Below are 22586 nucleotides of genomic sequence, written 5' to 3' on the forward strand. Positions count from 1 at the left end.
CAGACGAAATGTGAGGAACAAATGAGAAAAGCTTGGGTATTTATAGATTTTCAAGAACCGTTAGGATCGTTTCTCGAAATTTGGACTTTAATCCTAGCCATCCAAGTGTTACCCATAGTTTACAATACAAGGGGAACATTAAAACATCAAATGGTATCACAATTCAGGGATTAAAACCATCAAAATCAGCTCAAAGACCAGATTCATTGTTTCTGTACTGGCAGTCTGTCGCGGGCCGCATAGACTCTCACTGAGTCTTACGCGCCCCTCCTAGACACCTTTCACAGATTGTTAAGTTTAGTCCCTGCAAGTCCAAAACTCAGTTTTTGATGCATTTTTGACATGTTAAGCCCTGTTAACCCCATTTCAAGGATCCACAATGAAGTTAAAGTATAGGGAACTTAAAATATGCTTGAAAACATCTCAGATGTCGGTTCGTTTGGTCGTATGGTCTCGTTGTTCGGTTAATTACGACGAAAACTCGAACGGACGTAAAAACGATCCAAATTACACGACGAAGGGTATTTTTGCATTCCAATCACTAAAATAAAATATTTTAATGATTACAAAAATTTTCGGATGTCCGGGTATGTTCAGAACGTGAGATATGCGCGAAAATGCAAACTTATGCACTTTTTGACATTTTTAGTCCCTATTGATCGAATAAGTTTATTTTCGCATACCAAACCCCTCAAAGCCTATTTCTAAGCTATGTAAAGGATATTTAGGGTATGTTTAACCTATGATCAAGTTCCGGAATGTTCTTTACTATACAAATCAGCATAGTTTCATAGTTTGACGCAAATAGTCCCTGCGATCGAATAAACTTGTTTTCAACACACCAAACCATCCAAAACTTATTTCTAAGTTATGTAACAGTTATTTAAGGTATGTTAAGCCTATGTCACTGTTCTGGAGTGTTTGTCGCATTAAACTGATTATGTTTACGCATCAGTTTGCGTATAACTTTCCAGAAAGCGATTTAAAGCTCGAAATTGAACAAGAATTGATATGTGCAAATAATACACATATTTATACAAATCCCAAATGTGAAACACAAGATTTCATTGGTTTTATATTCGTATGATGGTCGAAGAGGCACAGATGTCACAGACGAACATTCGATTTTCCGAAGACGACGCGAAGACACTCGATTTTGGACAACGGAAACAGCACGTGTGCGAAGATCCCCCCTTCGTATGAAGGGCCCCTTCGTACGAAGGCATCAGCTTCGTACGAAGCTTCTGTTCTCCCACCGACACTTCGATTTCCGACCGTTTCAGCACTTTGGAGGACTTATGCTTCTGTTCCCGTACGGAGGCTGACCCGGCGCTTCCTTCAATCCATTGAGGATCGTGTTTCTTGATTAATACACGTTCTGTGATTATACTCGAACCCATTTTCGTTTAACGCACTTTTGGGTGTTACATACGTTCTCTATCAAAACACAACACACAACGCAAACACTTTATAAATGCTAACCGCTCCTGCATGCTTTACGTGATTTGTTGAATGCATGTTACTATGCTTATACAGTGTTACACTAGACCGCCTCTAGCAATGGTAGTACTATAGTTTGGACTCAGCACCTGTGTGACAGGGGTTGCTAGGGATCACATTACTTTACTTCATGTGTTCGCTTCGGTGAACATGTGTCGCGCATACTCTACATCGCAGTCTCGTGGTTAGGTTGTATCATTGTTGATAGTTACATACTTCGCCCGTTACGTGTTACATGTCGGTTATTCATAAACACTTTTCATATTATTATCTATGCAAACTTGTGTACTCACCTTTACTTTATGTATTGACTTTTATTTTAACGTATGTGACAGGTTGATGGATTGTTCTGCTGAAATCAAGATAGGAAGTCTAGAAACTCATCTAATAAAAATCTAGGTTGTCGGACTTGTTTTATTTTGTTTTTGAGACTCGCTGTCTGTAATAACTATGTGTTGAATATTTGTTCGTTGGTATGGGACAATGAATCTTTAAAAATATTGGTAATGGATAGTTGTTATGGATTCTCTTGAGCAATCTGGTTCGCCTAGTGCCGCGCCTCGATGATTCCGCCATCGGTTGGGGTATGACACTTAACAAGAAAAACCTACTGGGTTAGGGCTAAAAGACAAGATGTGCAGCAAAATTCCCTATAAAGGGCAAAACCTATAAAAATTCGTTGAAAATGACACCACCTAAAATATGATATCAAGATAAATGACAAAATGTGTAATTTTTCCTTAATTTATTTTACGAGATTTATTTTTAGATTCGAAATTATATTGTGCATTGGAGAGAGGAGATGGAACGTTTACCGACTAAATGTGCATTGGCTAGGCGGAACATTAATGTTCCAAATCGGTTGTGTATGATATGTGGCGAGTATGAAGAGACTAGTGAACATCTATTCGTTTCTTGTCATTTCGCTCAGATTATTTGACAGTACATCGCAAGCTGGTGCGAGATCCCTCCGATCATTGCTTTTGACACTAAGGATCTACTCGTTACACACGGCTTTAGCCCGGGATCGAGAAAGAGGAAAAAAGCTTTATACGCCATTGTTCTTGTCGCGATTTGGTGTATTTGGCGGATGAGAAACGAGATTATATTTGGGCAAGCAAATGCAGAAGCCAGAAACGTATTGGATGAAGTTAAGTCGTTGGCATTTTTGTGGGTGAAGAATCGTTCAAAGGCGGCGACCCTAACATGGGAAGACTGGAGTCGGTTTAGCATGTTTGGTTAACGTATTGTTCGTTTGTTTCTTTTGGTGAACTTTTGTAATTGTGGTGCATAACATCTTGTTATTTCTAATAAAATTTTCTGTCGGCCGTTTAAAAAAAAATTATTTTGTCGGGTATGGAAATAGGTAAGATATTACAGGTGTGGACCTGGACATTTAAAGATTCAAATGTGAAATTAGTTTGTGATTGTTCTTTTCATCTTAATTGATTATTAATTATGAAACCATTAAAAGATATGTAAGTGTCGTTATTGGGAGGGTTGGTGGAGAGACCAGGATTTTTTAAGGTTTAATCAAATCTAGAAACAAACATTAGTTTAATCAAAACGTAGATACGCATAACTCCGTTTTAAACGCAATTTACATCAAAACATAGATAAAAAATGATATGTCGCAACGGTATATCCATAATTTTATAAAACAATATATTTTAGAGTTATAAATGAAAAAAAAAAGGCTAATGAGTATGACACATGTCAAGGTGTGATTGGTCAAAATATTAGAAAAAAACATATCAAAATGCAGAGTTTAAATTGTAAGTTTATATAAAATGGTGGAGATATCCCGTAAGTTTTGAGCATAATGATCAATGAGATAAGGTGGACCAGTCAGATGAAGGTATCGCAAATACCAGATGCATTTAATTAATTATTATTGAATCTATTATTCATAAGAAGTGAATTTTTGAAACAAGTTAGTGGTTTAAGTTTAGTCTAAATAGGTTTGGATGAGTTTTATGTCGAAGCAATACACACATTTAGTTAAAACATGTTTTATGTTATAACTTAAAATGTTGTGTATAAGAGAGAAATGGCCGTAAGTTTTATATCTTGAGCCTAATTATTGTTATACATTTATATTTTGTTTTGTAAATTTGTAGTTTTCGAGTAATAATATGAAAAAAAAGAAAAGAAAAGAAAATTCTTGAATAAATGAATCTGTCCATGTGGACCATGTCAACCTATAAATATGGATGGTATGTTCGTGTTCATGTGAATGATATGATTCGTGAGCGTCCCGGTTCATATTAAGCTTCATGAGTTGACCCGTGAACACTACCAATCTAGCACCCAAGGTTATTCACATACTTTTCTTTTTCTTTCACTAGTTAAATAACACACTAATAGATGTCCTGATAAGTTAGAAACTTGTAACTATTAAAAATAGAAAATTGTTGTATTCATAGTCGAGTATGTAATATTTCAATTTGGCGAGTTTGAGAACAAGTTTCGAAATAAGAATCCCAACAAATGATTTTGATCATATAATTCATAAACGTAGATTCCTGATACCCACTACCATCCATGAGTAATCTTAGCATTGTTGTCCCTTTATTTCTAGCGACAATCTATTGGACAAAAGCCATGGTCGTAATTCATTCAAAGATATTTGCATTAGATTGATCATCTTGAAAAGGATATTTTATTGACCAAAGTAACAAGTACATGAAAGCTAATATACTAATCCAAACACAAACCTTTGTTTGGGAAACATATTAAACAATACAACTCTAAAAATGCATGGAAGGATTAATAGATGGATAGATTTTTAACGGTGACTTCCTCCAATATTGACACCACCAATTCCACCACCTCCGCCGCCACCTCCACCACCTCCACCTCCAAGGCCACCGCCACTTCCGAAGCCTCCACCTGCCCCGAAACCTCCACCGCTACCACCTCCTCCTCCAAAACCACCACCGCCACCACCTCCAAACCCCCCACCGGAACCACCCCCAAACCCACCACCGTAACCACTCCCAAAACCTCCACCACCACCAAGTCCGCCGCCTCCACCAAGTCCACCTCCACCACCAAGTCCGCCTCCGCTACCCCCACCAAGTCCCCCTCCACCGCCAAGTCCGCCACCGCTGCCCCCACCAAGTCCACCTCCACCCAACCCTCCACCTCCCACTCCACCACCAAGTCCACCTCCTGCGCCACCTCCTATACCTTTATGGTGACCTAACCCCCCACCGCCACCATATCCGCCTCCAACACCGCCTCCTAGACCCTTATGGTGACCAAGCCCGCCACCACCACCAATTCCACCTCCAACACCTCCCCCTAGACCTTTATGGTGACCTAGCCCACCACCACCTCCCAAATCTTTATGGTGGTGACCTATCCCACCTCCACCACCCAGTCCACCACCACCGCCATAACCTCCACCACCTCCCAAATCTTTATTGTGGTGACCTATCCCGCCTCCACCACCTAGTCCACCACCACCGCCATAACCTCCACCACCTCCCAAATCTTTATGGTGGTGACCTATCCCACCTCCACCACCCAATCCGCCGCCACCGCCGAAACCTCCACCACCTCCCAAACCTTTATGGTGGTGACCTATCCCACCTCCTCCACCCAATCCACCACCACCGCCATAACCTCCACCACCACCAATGCCACCTCCACCACCACCGCCATAACCACCACCACCACCACCAATGCCACCTCCCCCACCACCACCTTTTCCCAAATGCTTAAACCCCTTCTTATATATTCCATGACCTAAACCCTTTTTAAACCCAAGTTTAGGCTTCCCAAACAAATTCTTTTCATCCTTCACCCCCTCAACCGAATCACCCAAAACCAAATCTCCAACAAAAGCAAGTAAAACCACAAACAACACAAGGAAACCACGTACACTATACACACCCATCACTCAAAAACAATCAAATAACCGATGAAGCATGCATGCAAATAACATACCTATATATACACACAAAAAGCGAAGTCACGCTCAAATTAACTACTTTATTTCTGGTTGATGCATTTCATCAAAGCACATGGTGGGTCAAAAACTAAGCCCCATACAACTGTCATCTACAATGAATGCCATTAAATTTAAGCCAACTACCCTGATATCTTTTACACCCAGAACGAACAGTTAACATCATCCCTACATGCATTATTTGTTCTTGTTGCATAAAGAAGATGGAGTATAGTAATTGGGTAAATTCGCTGCAACTCATTCAATCAAAAACCTTAAAGTTTTCTTTCTGAACAACAATAAAGAGTCCACAAAGATTTGCTTTCCATATATTAATGGGGTAGGGTTTGTTGGCTTCTTTTTCTGCTTTCCAGTAATGGAACATAGATCACCACGTGCACGTACTCAATAATTCAACTTTAGTTCATCTTCAATATGCTTTTTTGATTGTCCGTGGTGTATAATGTGAATGATCTGAATTCTGAATGTCGAACGTACTGGTTATTGTTGTGGAAGTACGAATTTAGTTACGGGTTATTGTTCAAGAACGTGAATCTGTCACGAGAATTGAAGAGAATAATAATAATAATGTTGCTGATGAATTATGATGATCTAGCTAGTAGCTAGCGTGAATGGTTGTAGATGGATAGTTTAGGTTTTCTTGTTTTTAATTAATAGACGACACAATACATAAATTAGCTTACATTATTCACTTCTTTTGGTTTTGTAACAGGTTAATGACGTCAAACTTAAACAAAAAAAAAAATGAAGTGATAGTTAGCTTTTTTTTTTGTATTTATAATTTTTGTGACTTAATGATTTTCAAGCATAGCTTACATTATTACCTTCTTTCGTTAAGGCTAGCCGGACGACCATGATGGTGGTGGTGCAAGTGGTGGCGATGATGGTTGCGACAACCAGCAGTGACGTCGGCATTGGTGGTGTCTAGGATCACCAGTGGTGGCAAGAACTGATAGGTGGTGGTGACAAATAAACGATTTGAACTTCTTCGTATGATTTAAATTAATTACAATTTTTTTAATCTTTTATAGTTTTAAAAAATGTATAGACTTTCTAAAACTTTTATTTTAAATCAGATCCTCCTAATTCTAATTCCTTTAAAAATTTACAGTTACTTGAAAATATTTTCTTAACTAAACACATTCTTATTAAAATCTGTTCAAAACTGTTACTCAAATTATTATTCAATGAAATATTAAAAGTTATATATCTTGTTAAATAGTGTAGCATTTAAAACAAAGACTTTTAGTTAGTTGTCATTTTACTTTCGGTCATTAAAAGTTTGTGTTTGTTTCAACTTGACACAAAAATAAACAAAAGGCCTACAAATCTTTCTGCTTTTATGAAAACCGTTGGTTCTTTTTAAAGTTAGTTTTTTTGACGGCCAACAAAAATTTTATTATCAAACTAGCAAGCACTACTACATAAATAGGCATTTGCTACGGCCAAATCCGTAGCAAACACCCTTTTTGCTACGAATTTGCTACGGATTTGGTTCGTAGCTACAAGTCCCGTCGCGAATTTATTTGCTACAAACTTTAGCTACGGAAATTATGTTTGCGACGAATTTAGCTACAAAAAATGCCGTCGGTATTTTAGCCACGAGTTTGCTATGAAAAAGGTTGCTACGAAATTTCGCTATGGATTTTTAGCTACGGATGTTTTTAGCTACGGTTGTTTTTAGCTACGGATACTTGTAGCTACGGAAAATTTTAGCTACGAATACTTTTAGCTATGGTTATTTTTAGCTACGAACGGGTTGGCTATGATAATTTGCATTGTCTTTGCTACAAAATTTAACTATGAAGTCGCTATCGTTTAGCTACCACTAGTACAAAAATGATCAAATAATGCGGGTAAATTGGCTATAAGATGCGGTTTTATACCCGCATCTTTTGATAATTCAAGCAAAAACTATTGTTTTCTCAATATATACAAGAGATGCGGTTCTAGAACCGCATCTCTTGGTGTTTGAACTAAAAAAAGTAATTTTTATAGATCATCCTACGAAATTTATTAAAAATTCTCAATAAATTCTCATTATAATCAAATTATCCAAAATTGAAAAAAAAATATACAAAAAACAAAACTAAATTAAAACCAATATAAATTACAAAGGTTTCAAAGTAACACACAATTAGAAAAGTTTCAAAGTAACACAAATACATATATCTTTAAAGATGAATACGATATACAATGACTCCCTGAGCTGATGTCTTCATACTTGCAACCCAAACCCAATGTCTTCAATTCATACTTGCAACCAAAAACCTTAGAAATTGCCTAACAAAACATAACGTTACATTAATAAAATGAAGCTTAAAATGCATACATAAGTGTACATATGTATAAAATCCAATCGTTAAATTCAAATGTTAAAATACACATAGGTCATAGGACATGTTCCAAATCTAACCCTACATATGCACATAAAACATGAAGATCCAAATCCATGACCTAGAAGTCCGAGAATACTACAATTGACCAATATATCTACCAAATCATTAATAACAAACTATACATGCATACACATAGGTCATAGGACATGTTCCAAATCTAACCCTACATATGCACATAAAACATGAAGATCCAAATCCATGACCTAGAAGTCCGAGAATACTACCATCGACCAATATATCTACCAAATCATTAATAAAAAACTATACAATAAGTATGTATCAAACCATGCAAAAATAAAAACATTCATCACATACAAAGATATACATGTCTCATGTGATAATCAAAGTTAATGAGTTACAAATGTCTTGGTTCGGTTGAACTGTATATATATTATGCTACATACACATATATACATATCTTTATACTACATACTCATATATAAGCAAGTTTTTAGTTGACCTATTAGACGTAAATGATCATTAAATGGTAAAATTCAAGCTAACCTTGAAACGCATTTACGAAGTTCATATCCGGCCCTCAAACACCGAACACCTTAATCCAATGCTCCAATAAGTGGACGATCATAATTTCAATTTTCTCATGTGTGGTCTTCTCTTTTGCATTCCATAACTGAAAACAAACAAAGTATCTAAATGTATACAAATAAATTAAAATTTTGATATTTTAAACATATGGAAAAGACCTACGATATTAATAAAGTCATGTTGAATTCTCTCAACAAACTCCCGCATATGTTTGATCACCATATAACCGCATTCTCATGAACCTGGTTGCTGGTTGCACTGCATTTGATCCACAGGTAATTACTTAAAGACAATGAAAAAACATTTCTAAATAAAACTTACATTGGTCAGTGTCCAAGGAAAAGTCCTTTATAATAATCAAAATCTAACTCACCCATGTATCTATCATTTCAATCTTTTCCTTCTCAAGCAACAAGAATTCTAGAATATCAAATAAAAACAAGTCAAGACTCCTAATATCATGTCTCATCAATACATTACAAGCCTAAAAGACACAGGTTTGCTAGTGCACCTTCCCATTTACCCCCAAAAAAACCTAATACTAGAAGGCATATATAATGAAAAAGCTGCAAAAATCACCTGTGAGGGATCCCAGTTTCAAACTAAACAAGTGAAGGATCCCAGATTCATATCCAACACGCAGATCCAATATTTTTCATTTGGGGGGGGGGGGGTGTTTGGCAAAAACAAGTCAATTAAAACAGGTCAGAATAATTGCGTTTATTGAGTCAAAAAGGAAAAAAAATAATAGAAAACAATAATAATTATTATAAACTAGTTAGTAATAATAATATTGCCAGGTCCGAGCCACGCTGAAGCTTGAAAAGCTATCCAACAGCCGAGCTCAAGCCTAATCAAGCTCAGGCTTGGCTTGGCTCGTCTGCACTCCTGATAAAGATGAATGTCAAGTAAACGTTGAGCCTAAAAGTGAATCACAACAATAGTAATGCTACTCACACTCCAAAAGATGCACACTATTTGTCTGCTTTGTCTGCATTTTCTTTTGCTACAACTCTTCAATCTAATAAATACATATATGAATTATAATAAACTTATATTATGAAATGAAAGATTTTTAATTAGAAAATTATAAATCATCCATTGATTGAATAAATCGGCTAACCTACGCCGCCTCTTTTCCTTGCCACCAACAGATCTCCCGTGTACCACCATGATCGTCTCCACCATCCGATTGGAAATTTTGAATTCCGTAAATCAATCTATTCGTAATTTGGCAATCAGTTCAGTTGGTGTAAATATACTAAAATGTAAACATATTTGAATAAAAAGTAAAAAAAAGGGTTATATAACATGAAGTCAATCAGTTATCCACATAAAATAACTTGTGAAATGTGGATACAGCTAGTACCTGAATTTAGTCGTTTAGAGAGGCAAATACAAGTGGACTGGTCAATAGCTAACGCATGTTGAGACTATGGGGTATGGGGCGGGGGTTTGGGCGTGGGTTGGATACGAACGCCTAAGTCACCACCCCGGGTGGGCTTGGGTTTCGGCGTGGCCCCTTGGGTGGGGGTTTCAGCACAGGCATGGGGCAGGCCTAGCAGTCTCCCGTGGCCGGCTCTCATTGGCTGGGTTGGCTAGGCTATAGATGGCTGTAGGATTTTGTAATTTTTAGGAAAGGTTAATAATAATTTTAGGCTTTTTTTTTTAATTTTGTGTGTATTTTTATAATAATTGAAAAAAAAATATAACACACGCGGGCTAGCCACGCTCCGCCATACCGACCCAACATGCAACTGACCAGCGGTGCCCCTCAAAGTCTACGTGTCAACTCATGCCCCAAACCCCCGTCCCACCAAACCCCACGGTCTGAAGCACAATCAAAATGCAATCAACTTTTACATTTAGTTACTATAAATGGAGCTTCCTTTTTCTTTGTTTTTTTATAGTTGGACATAGTAAACAATATTAACCACCGGATTGGAAGAATAATGCAGTTTTCTCTTTTTCATAATATAAAAGAAAAAAAAAACAACTTCTAATACATACATAGAGGTTGCAAAATCAACCAATGTATGATAAATTGAGCACATTTGACCCATGATGGTTTAATGCCTTACATCCAACTCAACCTGCATCTTTTACAAATAAGTACTTTCTTGTGTGTACTTCTAGTGTTCCATTTACATGATTCTCTTCCAAATTCCAAACATAAATATGATATTAGATCAAACAAAATCAAATAACATATTATGTAAAATTCAAAACAATAAAACAAATTTGGAATAAAAACACAACAATTAGCCCTAGATATATACATATATAGATTATCCAATAAGATGAACAGACCTTAAAAAGCCCTAAAACGCATGATACCTGACTCAGTGCTCCGATACAACTCGATATGTTGCTCCACGGTAACCGGCAGAGATGCTGAACACGAAGTTGGATCGGTTTTCCGGCATTGATGATGGTTGTGAAGGGCAATGCGACGGGGTAGTGTGCTGATAAGGTTTTTTGATGTTCCTACATTCACGGTGCGCAACCTGTTAGCCTAAATTAAAATCACTAGTTGCTTCTAATTGAAGCACTGTTTAAAACCTGCCACTCTCGTAGTGTTGGCTTTAGAGAAATCATCATCCTGCAATCGCTGAAGGCATGGAGGGCAAACAATGAAGATTGATAGGGTTTGGGATAACTGAGCAGATTTGGGGGGAAGTTAATTTAAATTTAGGAGAGGAATAGGAAGGAGCGGGAATTAAATTGGGAGGGAGTTATTTTAACATAAAATTTCACACTCTCAAAAAATTTAAAATCCTTATAATTTGATCGCTAAATTTTAAATTTCACATTCTCAAAAAATTTAAAATCCTTACAATTTGATCGCTAAATTTTAAAGTGTTTTCTATATGCAGTCTCTTTAGACTACGGGGAGTGTGGACGTTGGATGGGCGGGGATGCCCTTGAACGCCAGCTGCTCCACTTCGGGTTGGCGTTGGTTAGGGCGGTGCCCCTGTGGCGTGGGTATTCAGCCTGGCGTGGGGCGGGGGACATGGTAACTTAGTTGGCTTTGGTTGGTTTAATATAGCTGGTTTTGGTTGGCTACTTTAATTAAAAAAAAATTACATGGCTGGCCACGCCACACCACACCCCTCATTTTTCACCATAAGCTTGTGGATATCACCCTCGCCACATGTCGAGCAATGCCCCCAACACAAGCCCCTCCACTCCCCACAGTCTTACAGCTACGAAGACTAAGGTAATGTTTGATATGCAAGAATGAGATGCGGAATGGAATGGATAATTACGAGGGAATGAAGAAAAATGTGTTTAGTTGGCCAATGGAATGGAATCACTCATTACATAAGGTATTCCATTCCCCTTAAAATCATTTCATTCACCCTATGTTTTTTTCATTCCATCCTCTCTTACACCATTCATCAACAACACCACAACCCACCACCTTCGCCACTACCCACCACCGACGCCTCCACCCGCAACCTGTCACTGCCACCCCGACCACCGCCGCCGCCACCACCACCCGCCACCGTTGCCACCCACCGCCGCCACCAACCACCATCACCGCTAACGCCACTCGCTGCCGCCGCCTACCACCACTGTTTACGCCACAACCATCGTCGCCACCACCAACCACCACCACTGTCGTTGCCACCCACTACCACCTCGTCGCCACCAACCACCACCGACGGCGACCGCTGCCACCACCCCCATCACAGCCACCCACCGTCGCCACCTCCACTGCCACTCATCACCACTGTCGCCACCACCCACTACCGCCACCTATAACAACCCATAATCACTACCACCGACCACCACCACTCACGACATATTTTATTCCATCGTTTTTCTTACCTACCAAACAATACACAATAATAATTCATTCTATTCCCACATGGTAACCAAACAAAACATGGAATGGTAATGATCCATTCCATGTCGTCATCCATTCCATTACCTCGTCCATTCCATTTGTCACACCCCCAAAAATACCCTAAGCGGAAACCCCCGCGAGGCGTGTGGCGTACCAGGATCTAGCCACCAATCACATTGAACTCATACAAGATTTTAAATAAAGCTTTCATTTAATAAGATAAGGTGTTACAAAACATTATTTACAACACGTTGTGTTCAGCGGAAGCATAATACAAAGTTTTATCAAACCCAAGTGTATGTAACCAACTAGTCTTGTTTCAAGATTCCATGTGTCTCGACCCATGACCACTTCAGCATCCCAGAAAGCAAGTTCCCCATCCACACATACCTATAACCTGCGAGCATGCACATAAGTGTATCAGACAACGCTGGTGAGTTCACGGTTTTATGAAAATGTTTGAGTACCAAGTGTTTAATCTAGTTTAATAACAATTCCGAAAGTAATGTTGATAATAACTCGATACCGTACAAGATGGCTCCAGATTATTTTGCCCTTTCCCCAATGCCCCTATCAAAGCATTGGGCATGACTGGGTAATTAGTTCACACCCGTCCTCTCAGGTACGGGGTGAGGGTGTCAAACCTAGATAGCACTATCAACTAATACCCCATTACCTCTCAGGTAACAAACAATATGGGACTTAATGGTGATAGGAATTGAGTGTATTATCCAACATTCCAGTTTTTACCCAAAAGACTTATTCCTCTCAGGAATACCCACTGATTTACCCAAAGACTTATTCCTCTCAGGAATACCCATTTGACTGTCCCACCCACCGGGACGCATGCTCAAGAGAAGTGAACTCACCTTAGATTTGCTCGGTGTGTTACATTACCCATTCCAAGTTGGTAAACCATACCCTACCGTGGTTACCAAGAATAGTCAGTATTACCGTTCACATATATCACGTATCCATCGTACAAGTTACACACATAGCAAACAGGTAGGACGCATGTCCTTACACAAGTAGTAACCATTAATCATGCAACCTATTGATCCATAACGTTTGTCGTAAAGTCTCATAACAAGTGTATGGGTTTTGCATTCAAATTAATCACTTAACAGTACATGTATTTTCACATATTGCATTTCACATAACAATTACTAACAGGCAGCAATTAGAATTTACTCAGTCATAAACATATCTAAACCACAGTTCTATTTGTGAGATTCCTTCCTGACGACGAACCTTCAGGGCGACGAACCCTCTTGGTGAAGAATCCATTCTTCGTCAAGAGTGATCGCGACGAAGTATCTTCATGGTTCGTCACAGGCTGGGCGACGAAGAAACAATCCTTCGTCGACATGATTTCCTTTTTCCCCCAATAACAAATATCCGTGATTTCAGCAAACACGTTTACTATTTTCTGAAACAGATTAAACATTATGATTTAACAGTTATTGTTCATGCTCTTACAATTTCATCATCACTATGGCCAAAACGCATAAATCAATACCACATCATGAATTCCCAAAACTTAGATCCTTAGTTTATTCTCAGGACAACAGTTGACTCACATAGTTTCACTCAAAACAGATCAACTACACACACACGTATCCTTGGATTCTTAATATCACAAATTCACAAATAACAATGTTATGATCCAAGTCCGACGTTTCCCTAGTATATGCGTGGCCAGATACATAGTTCTGATACACCACAGTTAATGAAGGAATCCCTAAACTTTCATGCAAACTACTGTTTATTACAATTCATGAGTTATCAGACTTATCAAATCCTGACCATACACACTTATGATCACTAATGCGAATCAAATAACAATCACACATAATTAGGAACGATCGAAATAGGGATAGTTCTACTAACCGACAATTGGTAGAGTTAATTGTTAGAATAGATGAGTGACGAGGCTTCAAAAGGGAAGACACAAGCGATGTAGGTAGCACCTCGACTGAATCTCCAGTCGTCGTTTCCTTAGGGAACAACTAGGGTTGAGTCTTGTGCGTGAGTTATGATCATATGTCAGCTATACACGCAATGTATATACTCACTAGTGGGCTGGGCTTGAAGTTGTTTGGGCTGGGAACCCTTTCGGCGAAGAATCACCATCGACGAAGAACTAAACTTCGTCATGTATGGTAGTGACGAAGGACCGAGACTTCGTCAAGCTTGGTGATGACGAAGGATCTAAACTTCGTCGAGTATAGTGATGATGAAGAATCTTAGTTATAACGTTATGAAGCATAAACTAGTCTTAAGCTTTCAATAAACAACCAAATATGACAATACATTAACCATTTATCAAACATGCACATGTTACAAGGCAAAACGAATTATGAAAACATAGTGGTGAAACAAGTAATGCGTAGAGGAAAGACTTTGAAATCTCGGGTTGTCACACCATTCCCTCGTCCATTCCATTACCCCATACCAAACATACACTAAATTTCAGTCTCTAGAATCTAACCTCAAAATGTAGAATACGCATCAATCATTAGAGAGTGAAGATTAGTCCTTAATCCCGTCATATACAAAACACTTTGGGGACTAAATATTGGTTCTCAATAAGGTCCCTTACAAGATATTCGAGACTGCTTTTTAGCAGCCGGTACTTTCCTTAAAATGATAGAGTTTGTGCCAAATAATGAGAGACTGAAAATCAATCCCTAATTCTTTGTATAAAAAACAGTCAAGACTAAATTTAATCCCTAATTGGATCCGATTCGAAAGAACAAAAAAATACATAGAACTGAATATCTTATCTTGTTCCAACTCCGCTATTTTTTCCTTCAACCGTTCCACCTATAACATAAAAAGCAAAAATAACTCATTAATATCCATTATGATATCTAATAAGTTATCACACATTATAACATCTTATAACTAAATATAACCTAATAAAAGCTATTACACCCATAGTTATGAGCATTAGAAATAAACTAACTCGGTATAAACTAATTCATTTAAACTACCCATTAATAATCTTTATCACACGAAAATAGACTTTTTCTACTAAAAGAGTTAATACATACCTTATCGTTGTCACTTCTCTCTTGTGCACCTATCATCACGACACTCGAGTCAGCGATAGTGTCGATCCCATACATTTTACCCTTTTTTTGCCTCTAACAGTTTGCGACAACAATTCCATGTCAATTTCCGGATCAAGCTGGTATCCTCTCCATATGTCGACAACATATTTATTGTAAGTTTCCTGTGTCGGGCGCATAAAACAATCAATAAATTAGCTTTATATAATTATACAAGAAAGTATTTCTATTTAAAGCGCTCGCATTTTGCACTAAGGTGAGGTGAGTCGCCCGAAAAGCACATCATAGCAGTCCATGCGCAGTTCTGGCAAAATTTTAAAATTCCAGCAAGTTTTCTGCTGGATTCTGGCAATATTTCAGCCAGAGTCAGCTCTAAACAGCCTATAAGTTTACCAGAATATAACTTGTGTCGGCCTAAAACCCGTTGCGATCCAATACCCGTGTCGGCCTAAAACCCGTTGCGATCCAAAACCCGAGTCGGCCTAAAACCCGTTGCGATCCAAAACCCGTGTATAGATAATTGAAGTGATAAAAGAGTTACATAGACATAACTGTGTCGGGTTTTGGATGGCGGGGATCCAAACTCTTTGACACCCGTTGCGATCCAAAACCCGAGTCGGCCTAAAACCCGTTGCGATCAAATTTAGTAGGATCTCCTTCAATACCCAAAGGTATTGGATGGCGGGGATCCAAACTCTTTGACCCCCTCATAAGTTAACTACTATTAATACTATAACCCGGCTATTTAGGACTGTATCTCTGCTGACTCAGACTACTTAGTCGAGGGTAACGTCACCTCCAAAAGAGGGGCCTACCATAATTTGCATTAATAACTTAATTCATTATCTTTCAATAATCCGACCCTTTAGGATTGTATCATTGCTGACTCAAACTACTGGGTTAAGGGTAACGTCGCCTTCTAAAGAGGGGTCTACTACAATAACTAAGATAATCTCTTAAACAAGTGCAAAAGTGCGAAAATAATCGAAGGTTATACTAATACACGAGTCGGATCCAAGTGATTTATCTTGTCTATCTGTTTTTATTTTTATTTTTATTTTTCAGCATTTAGTTAGTTTTATTTTCTTAGTTTAAAAATCTTTTCTAACATTTTGATTTGGTTAGACGTTGAGAATAAACCGGTACTAAAAGCTCTTGTGTCCTTGGACGACCTCGGTATCTTACCAACACTATACTACGTCCACGATGGGTGCGCTTGCCCATATGTGTGTTTAGTGTTAGTAAATATCGTGTTTTACAAATTTAAAACTTGGCTAAAAGTGTACAAATGGCTTAAAATATACATCTAAAACATATACACACTTGCACGCATCAAGTATTTAAAAAGAGTAAATTCTCATTTTATGTGGTTTGGTTATTTTACAACTTTTATTCAAAAAGCTATTTTCTTGCATCTGGCTTCTTTGATTTCAAAATCTTGATATTTCATTCACTTCGCTAACCTCGTCTAGTTTTTTTTAAAGGCTTATTTGGTCTTTTTATTTGATGTAAAAGTTTTTAAGTAATATGTACACGTTTTTTAACAAGTAAAAATAAAATAAAAAATTATAAATACTCACCCTCACTACAAGAAAACGGGGTAATAGACGCAACCCCAATAGCGGTGACAAACTATATGTCGCCGCTATTGGTTGATCCGGAACACAAGTGTCCCAGATTAAACCCCAGCCATCCATTTCTTATCTTGATCTAATGGTTGGGGTTTAACCTAATCAATTGAGGCGATACCACTTGACCATTAGCGGTGACGCGTGTCACCCATATTACCTTTTCGTAGAACAACAAGCTAAAAGCGAGATTTCTTCCCTCTTTCCCCATTTCCCTCCAATCCTTTCATCTCTCCCACGAAAAAAAAATCGCGAAAATCACTTCAAGTTTACAATTTCTTCTCCTAAATCAGTTAGTATTGTTAGTTTGTGTCGAATTTCTTCGTTAATTTGTTATATACTCTTCCTCGCTCTCTAACAACTCGCTCTCTCTTTATCTCTAACACCGCTGATGCTTCTCTCTTTCTTTCTTTTTTTTATTCCTGTGCTTAGTCGAATAGGGTGGGTGAAAACAAAGGTAGCCACCATTTTTGGAACAACAAATCAAACACGACCATCATCGTTGCTATATTTTGGGGCAAATCAGTGGTTTTAATGGGGCTTTGGTGGTTCGACCGAAAGACCGCCGAACAAGGGCAATAGGGTGGTGATTGAAGGTGGGTGTTAACGTAGGAAGCCCTATGGCCGAACCAACGCGATAATACCAAAGGAACACGATCCAGATCAGACCAAATGACAAGGCCCGAAGGCCAAACCAGTGGGACAAACACCAAAGGAATGTAACGTAGGTAAACCGAAGGGTAAAGCCTAATAACTACCGTAACAAATAAACAATACTAGACCATCCGTATGTAATCACTAAACTAAGAGTCTGACAATATAAAGTACAAAGACTTGAGAACCCGACACAAGTACAAGGTTGTTAAGCATTTAATGTTGGCAGGTCTGTGAACTCGCAAAAGGAACATTGGACATTGTCGGGAATATACCCTACATACTTAACAAACACCAGACAATCCTACACCATAAAAGAAAGTTGCATACCTTTGATGGGTAGAGCAATAGAGGAAATAACATACCTTCGGCTTACTCAAGGCTCCACCATACCGAATGATGAAAGGGATGTCTTTGGGTTTGATAAAACCGCCTGCACAAAAAGTACACATATACATCAATCATCAGAAACGTCTTTCTCTGATGATACCCCTAGATATGTGAAGATAAACACAGACATTAAATGCCCAACCAATACTACTTTAGTATAAATAGTGCATTTCTCATAAGCTAACCCACAATACTCACTTAATCAGTACTTCTCTATGTCCATGGAAATCTTACTCTAATGTCGGAGTTGGGTCACAGGGACCTCTCCATCCTTGTGACGAGACTAACAGTGTTGTTCAGTGTGTAGGACCCAGTTCTACAGTTACTACTTGGCTCGAAAAGGACGTTCGACAGGATGAAGCGACTCAACTCCCCGAGGAATCAAGCCCCGACTTTAACATTTTGGCGCCATCTGTGGGACCCGGTTTGTCTCTTGTAAAAAAGGGGAAACTTATCTATCTCAACTCATGGTCCAACCTGAACCCCCCCCTTCCAGGGACTACCAGGCCTCCAGGACCCCCACAAATCGAGTTCTCACCTGACGGGGTTCGAACTAACTTCCTACAATTGAGACAATGGATGAACGAGTATGTCACGGCTGAATGGGCCAAGGGGCTTAGGTTACAACTATCTTTCGTTGAAGAACCATCCATGGGGTCTCCACTCACAAGTATTACTCAACAGTCTTTGTATACCCCACACCTACATTATGGGTCTCGATCAGTCGTACTTCACACTTCCCCCGCGAGGATAGTTGGAGGGATTTTAAACACAATCCAAACCCTACCAGTTGTCACGCCTGCTTCTATGCTGGCCGACTTTGCTAGGGGAAATGCAGTACAAAAATGCAAATTGGGACCAACGTCGACTATGACCCTAGTGTACAACATACGTGGGCCTATATAAAACCATATCATGGACAATTGGACACAACGAAGTAGACGATTTATCGGCACCATACAAGCCCATAGACGAAACCAAGTTGACCGCTCGCATAACCAGCTTTGAATGTCCGTCCAAAACAAAGATGCCACCCAACATGTGGACGTAGGATTGAACAACAGATCCCAAGGATCACTTATTGTTGTTCGATGGGGTAGCCCGGATGGATGGTCCATGCTCATTTGGTGTCAAATGTTTGTGCAAAATGTAACAACTCCCAAAGACCCTAGAAAGAACCATAATCGAAACCCCGGACATGCACGACAAGGCCCAGCACGAAAAACGAGAAATCCAAAACCAGGCATCCCAGGCGCCACGCGGGGGATACCCCTGCATCTCCGGAGATGCGCAGGAGAGTAGCAAACCATGTGGCACTGTTTTGCGATAAGTGGCAAGCCTATACTCATGACCAGGCTGACCTAGCCCTAGATGGTAGCTGTCGCGCCACGCATGGCTAACCCTGTGATCTCTCGTGACGCGCGGGAGGATCCTAGATGGGCTATATAAGGGCAGCTATGGGAGAAGTCTCAGTGCACCTTTTCGATCGAAAAATCAATACTCTTTCTCTATCGAATCACTGTTATAATACCCGAAGCCCTAAACCCTGAAACTCTGCTCTATAGAAAGCGTGCTAACCCTAATCACTGGTATGAAGCCATGTCCGATTGATCCGAAACCAAACAATGAATGTCAAAGTGCTACCTGAATAAGGCTATACTTTGTTAATTATGTTGAGGTTTTGATCTCGTGATTATAGTTAAAGTTTGAATTTGGTTAATACACTAATACATGTTGCATTCGGTGTTTAATTAGGAACCCAAGACTTAGACCAGGAGGCAAATACAGAAAACCCTAAAACTGCAAAGTGAGTCATTCTCTTTTTAAAACGCGTTTCAGGTAATTCACGATAAAGAAAAGAAAAAGACTCCAGCTTAAATAAGTGGCTATGTAACCTGAATAAAACGTGTTTTGTAAAATAAAGGGTTTACCCCTATGAAAATCCTTTATGTAAATATGAGTTTCATCCCAAAGTTTATGCAATGAAAACTACGGTGTTGAAAACTCTGAAATTTTTCCTGACACCCGGTCCTGATGAAATTTCCGCTGCGATAATTTTTATAAACACTAGTACCACTTGTATCTCACGGCTCCCGTCCAGGGTAGGGCCGGGGGTTGTGACACAAACCTCACCGGGCCAGGACGGGTGTGGTTTAATAGCCTGCCGACAAGTTCCATCGACAGTTTTGAAGAACTGAAAACAAAGTTTTTACAACACTTTAGGCAATACAGAAAACATGTGAAGAATCCCATACAACTTCATCACATAAAACAAAATGAAGGTGAGGACTTAAGGGCATTCATGGTACGATACAAAGAGGAGTCTCTACAGATAGCGGGTGCAGACGAACACATGCAATCTCAGGGTTTATACATGGCATCAAGACAAGACAATTGATAGAGGACTTGAATGCTTAATGCCGGAAACTATGAAGGAAGCCATGCAGAGGACCGAAGCATTCGTTAGGGGCAAAGAGGCAGTTTCAACAGTGGAGCAAAGAGCCCAATTGGGGGGGACCCTGTAACACCCAGTGTTTCGAAAGTCAAAGTCAAAGTCAAGATTAAAGTCAAAGGGAGAAAATACTGCTAATTGCAAACTGTTTCTCCTCGTTCAATCCCTGTTTTGACTTCTTTGACTGTAATTAGCCTTTTTTGAAATTTTACGTTAGTCGTATTATGTGGAGTAATTAGATAAATCGCAGTAATCGAATATTTATCCATATGAATCGCATTACGACTGTGAATAGTAGGAAGTAACAATGCGATAAAGTCAATTTAACGCTAATCGAACTAATCTAATCAACATCGCGCTCGCAACTCGAAATACGCATTTTGGTGGTTAATATACGTGTGTGTGTGCCTTATGTGTTACTTGTGCATGTTTATTTATGTTATGTGTGGTAATCGATCAAATCGCAATCGAACTCAATCACAAGACGAATCACAATCGCAAAACGAATACGAATCAAGGATGATTGTATGTAGATATAGTATGATAATTAGTGGAGAAGAGACAACACGCGATATGAGTGGTTGGGGTTAAAAGTAATTTGAAAAGAAAACTCTATCGCATTCGCACCACTCGCAATCGAAATCAAAACATCAAAAATCGTCGCACCGGACACTCGAATCAGGCAACTGACCGATCAGGCTACATGCCGATCGACCAGCCCGATCAGGAGAACCAAGTAATGACGAGGTTTCTTTTGCTTAACTCGTTATCAGAACGCCTCGATAAAAGGACAAACAATCAAAACAACCAAGTGTTAGACGAGCAGACCGACCAGGACAAGGCACTGTCCGATCGGAATGCTGTCCGAACGGACAATCAGCCGAACGAACGGACAGACAGCCGAACGACTGGCCAGCCGATCGGCTAGCACATGGGTCCCACACTTGATCAACCTATTTGAAGTTTGAGTATTGAACGAACTGTTGTTCGATCGGACTGCCGTTCGATCGAATTACTCTTCGGATCATGAGATACTTGACCTTAAATACTTAATCGATTTTTCAACATGTTCAATGCACGGGGAAATGCCACCCGATCGAACTACTGTTCGATCGAGTGACCTCTTGCTAAGGATATGTTCTTCACTGAAGTACCAGCCGATCGGGTGGCCGGCCGATCGAACGACCGTCCGATCGACCGACCTGAAAGGTAAAGATACTTCAATGTTTTCAAATACTACAACAAAAACTTCAAAAGACAATCATCATACACAAACACATCCTACTCAAAGGAAGAAACAATCCACTCGAACAGCCATCCGATCGGACCTCCGTCCGATCGGACCTCCGTCCGACCGGACAACTGTCCGAACGGACTGTCAACTGCACGATCAGCCGTCCAATCGGACTGCCGTCCGATCGACCAGCTATCCGACCCATCGACACCTATTTCCGTTTTACACGTTGCTTATCGTTATACTATCGAACTGTTCAGGATAACTTTACTCTCAAGCGCTCCCTTCAATCCATCAACCGCTGTGAGTATACTCGATCCCTTTTTGCTTTAAGCACTTTTGGGTGTTACATACGTTACTTATACGAAATCACATCGAACACACTACGCAATATTTTAAACGCTAACCGTTACCTCATGTATTACGTGACTTAATGAATGCTTGTTTGTTATGTTTACACATGGAATGCTGTCTACCTGCCTTAACGACGATAGTACTATAGTTTGGACTCAGCACCCGCTCATGCGGGGGTTGTTAAGAACAATTACTTGCATAGATTACAGTGGTGATCATGTATCGCGAACTGCCTTGAGCAGTCAACCCGCAGTCATTGGTATCGATAAATCCGTATCGATAATTAACATGCTTCATTTTCCTCTGTGTACGTGCTGGTTATGCGTAATCTATTTCGAACTCTATATGCTATTATCAAACTTGTATGCTCACCTTTACACTATGTGTATTGACTTTTATTTTAACGTATGTGACATGTAATTAGGATGCTTATCTGCTAGGAAAGCGAGGCTAGAATAAGCTTCTAGAGCCTAACAAATAGTTGTCTGTAGATCTAAAAACAGGAGTCTCTAGAAGCAGATAAACA

General features: G+C 39.4%; 1 protein-coding gene across 1 annotated transcript; it reads right to left on the reverse strand.

The window, feature by feature from the left end:
* Positions 1 to 4139: 4139 nt before the first annotated feature.
* Positions 4140 to 5947, reverse strand: LOC110877398 (glycine-rich protein 23). The gene has a single exon (XM_022125535.2). The coding sequence runs from the start codon at positions 5402 to 5404 to the stop codon at positions 4289 to 4291; it is 1116 nt and encodes a 371-aa protein (XP_021981227.1). The 5' UTR covers positions 5405 to 5947; the 3' UTR covers positions 4140 to 4288.
* Between the last annotated feature and the right edge of the window lie 16639 nt (positions 5948 to 22586).

The sequence above is a fragment of the Helianthus annuus genome, chromosome 1 (assembly GCF_002127325.2).
Source record: "Helianthus annuus cultivar XRQ/B chromosome 1, HanXRQr2.0-SUNRISE, whole genome shotgun sequence".
Classification (NCBI taxonomy): domain Eukaryota; kingdom Viridiplantae; phylum Streptophyta; class Magnoliopsida; order Asterales; family Asteraceae; genus Helianthus; species Helianthus annuus.

What these genes read in the sequence shown, in the direction of transcription:
- LOC110877398 (XM_022125535.2), bottom strand. Translation starts at nt 5,404, where the DNA reads ATGGGTGTGTATAGTGTACGTGGTTTCCTTGTGTTGTTTGTGGTTTTA.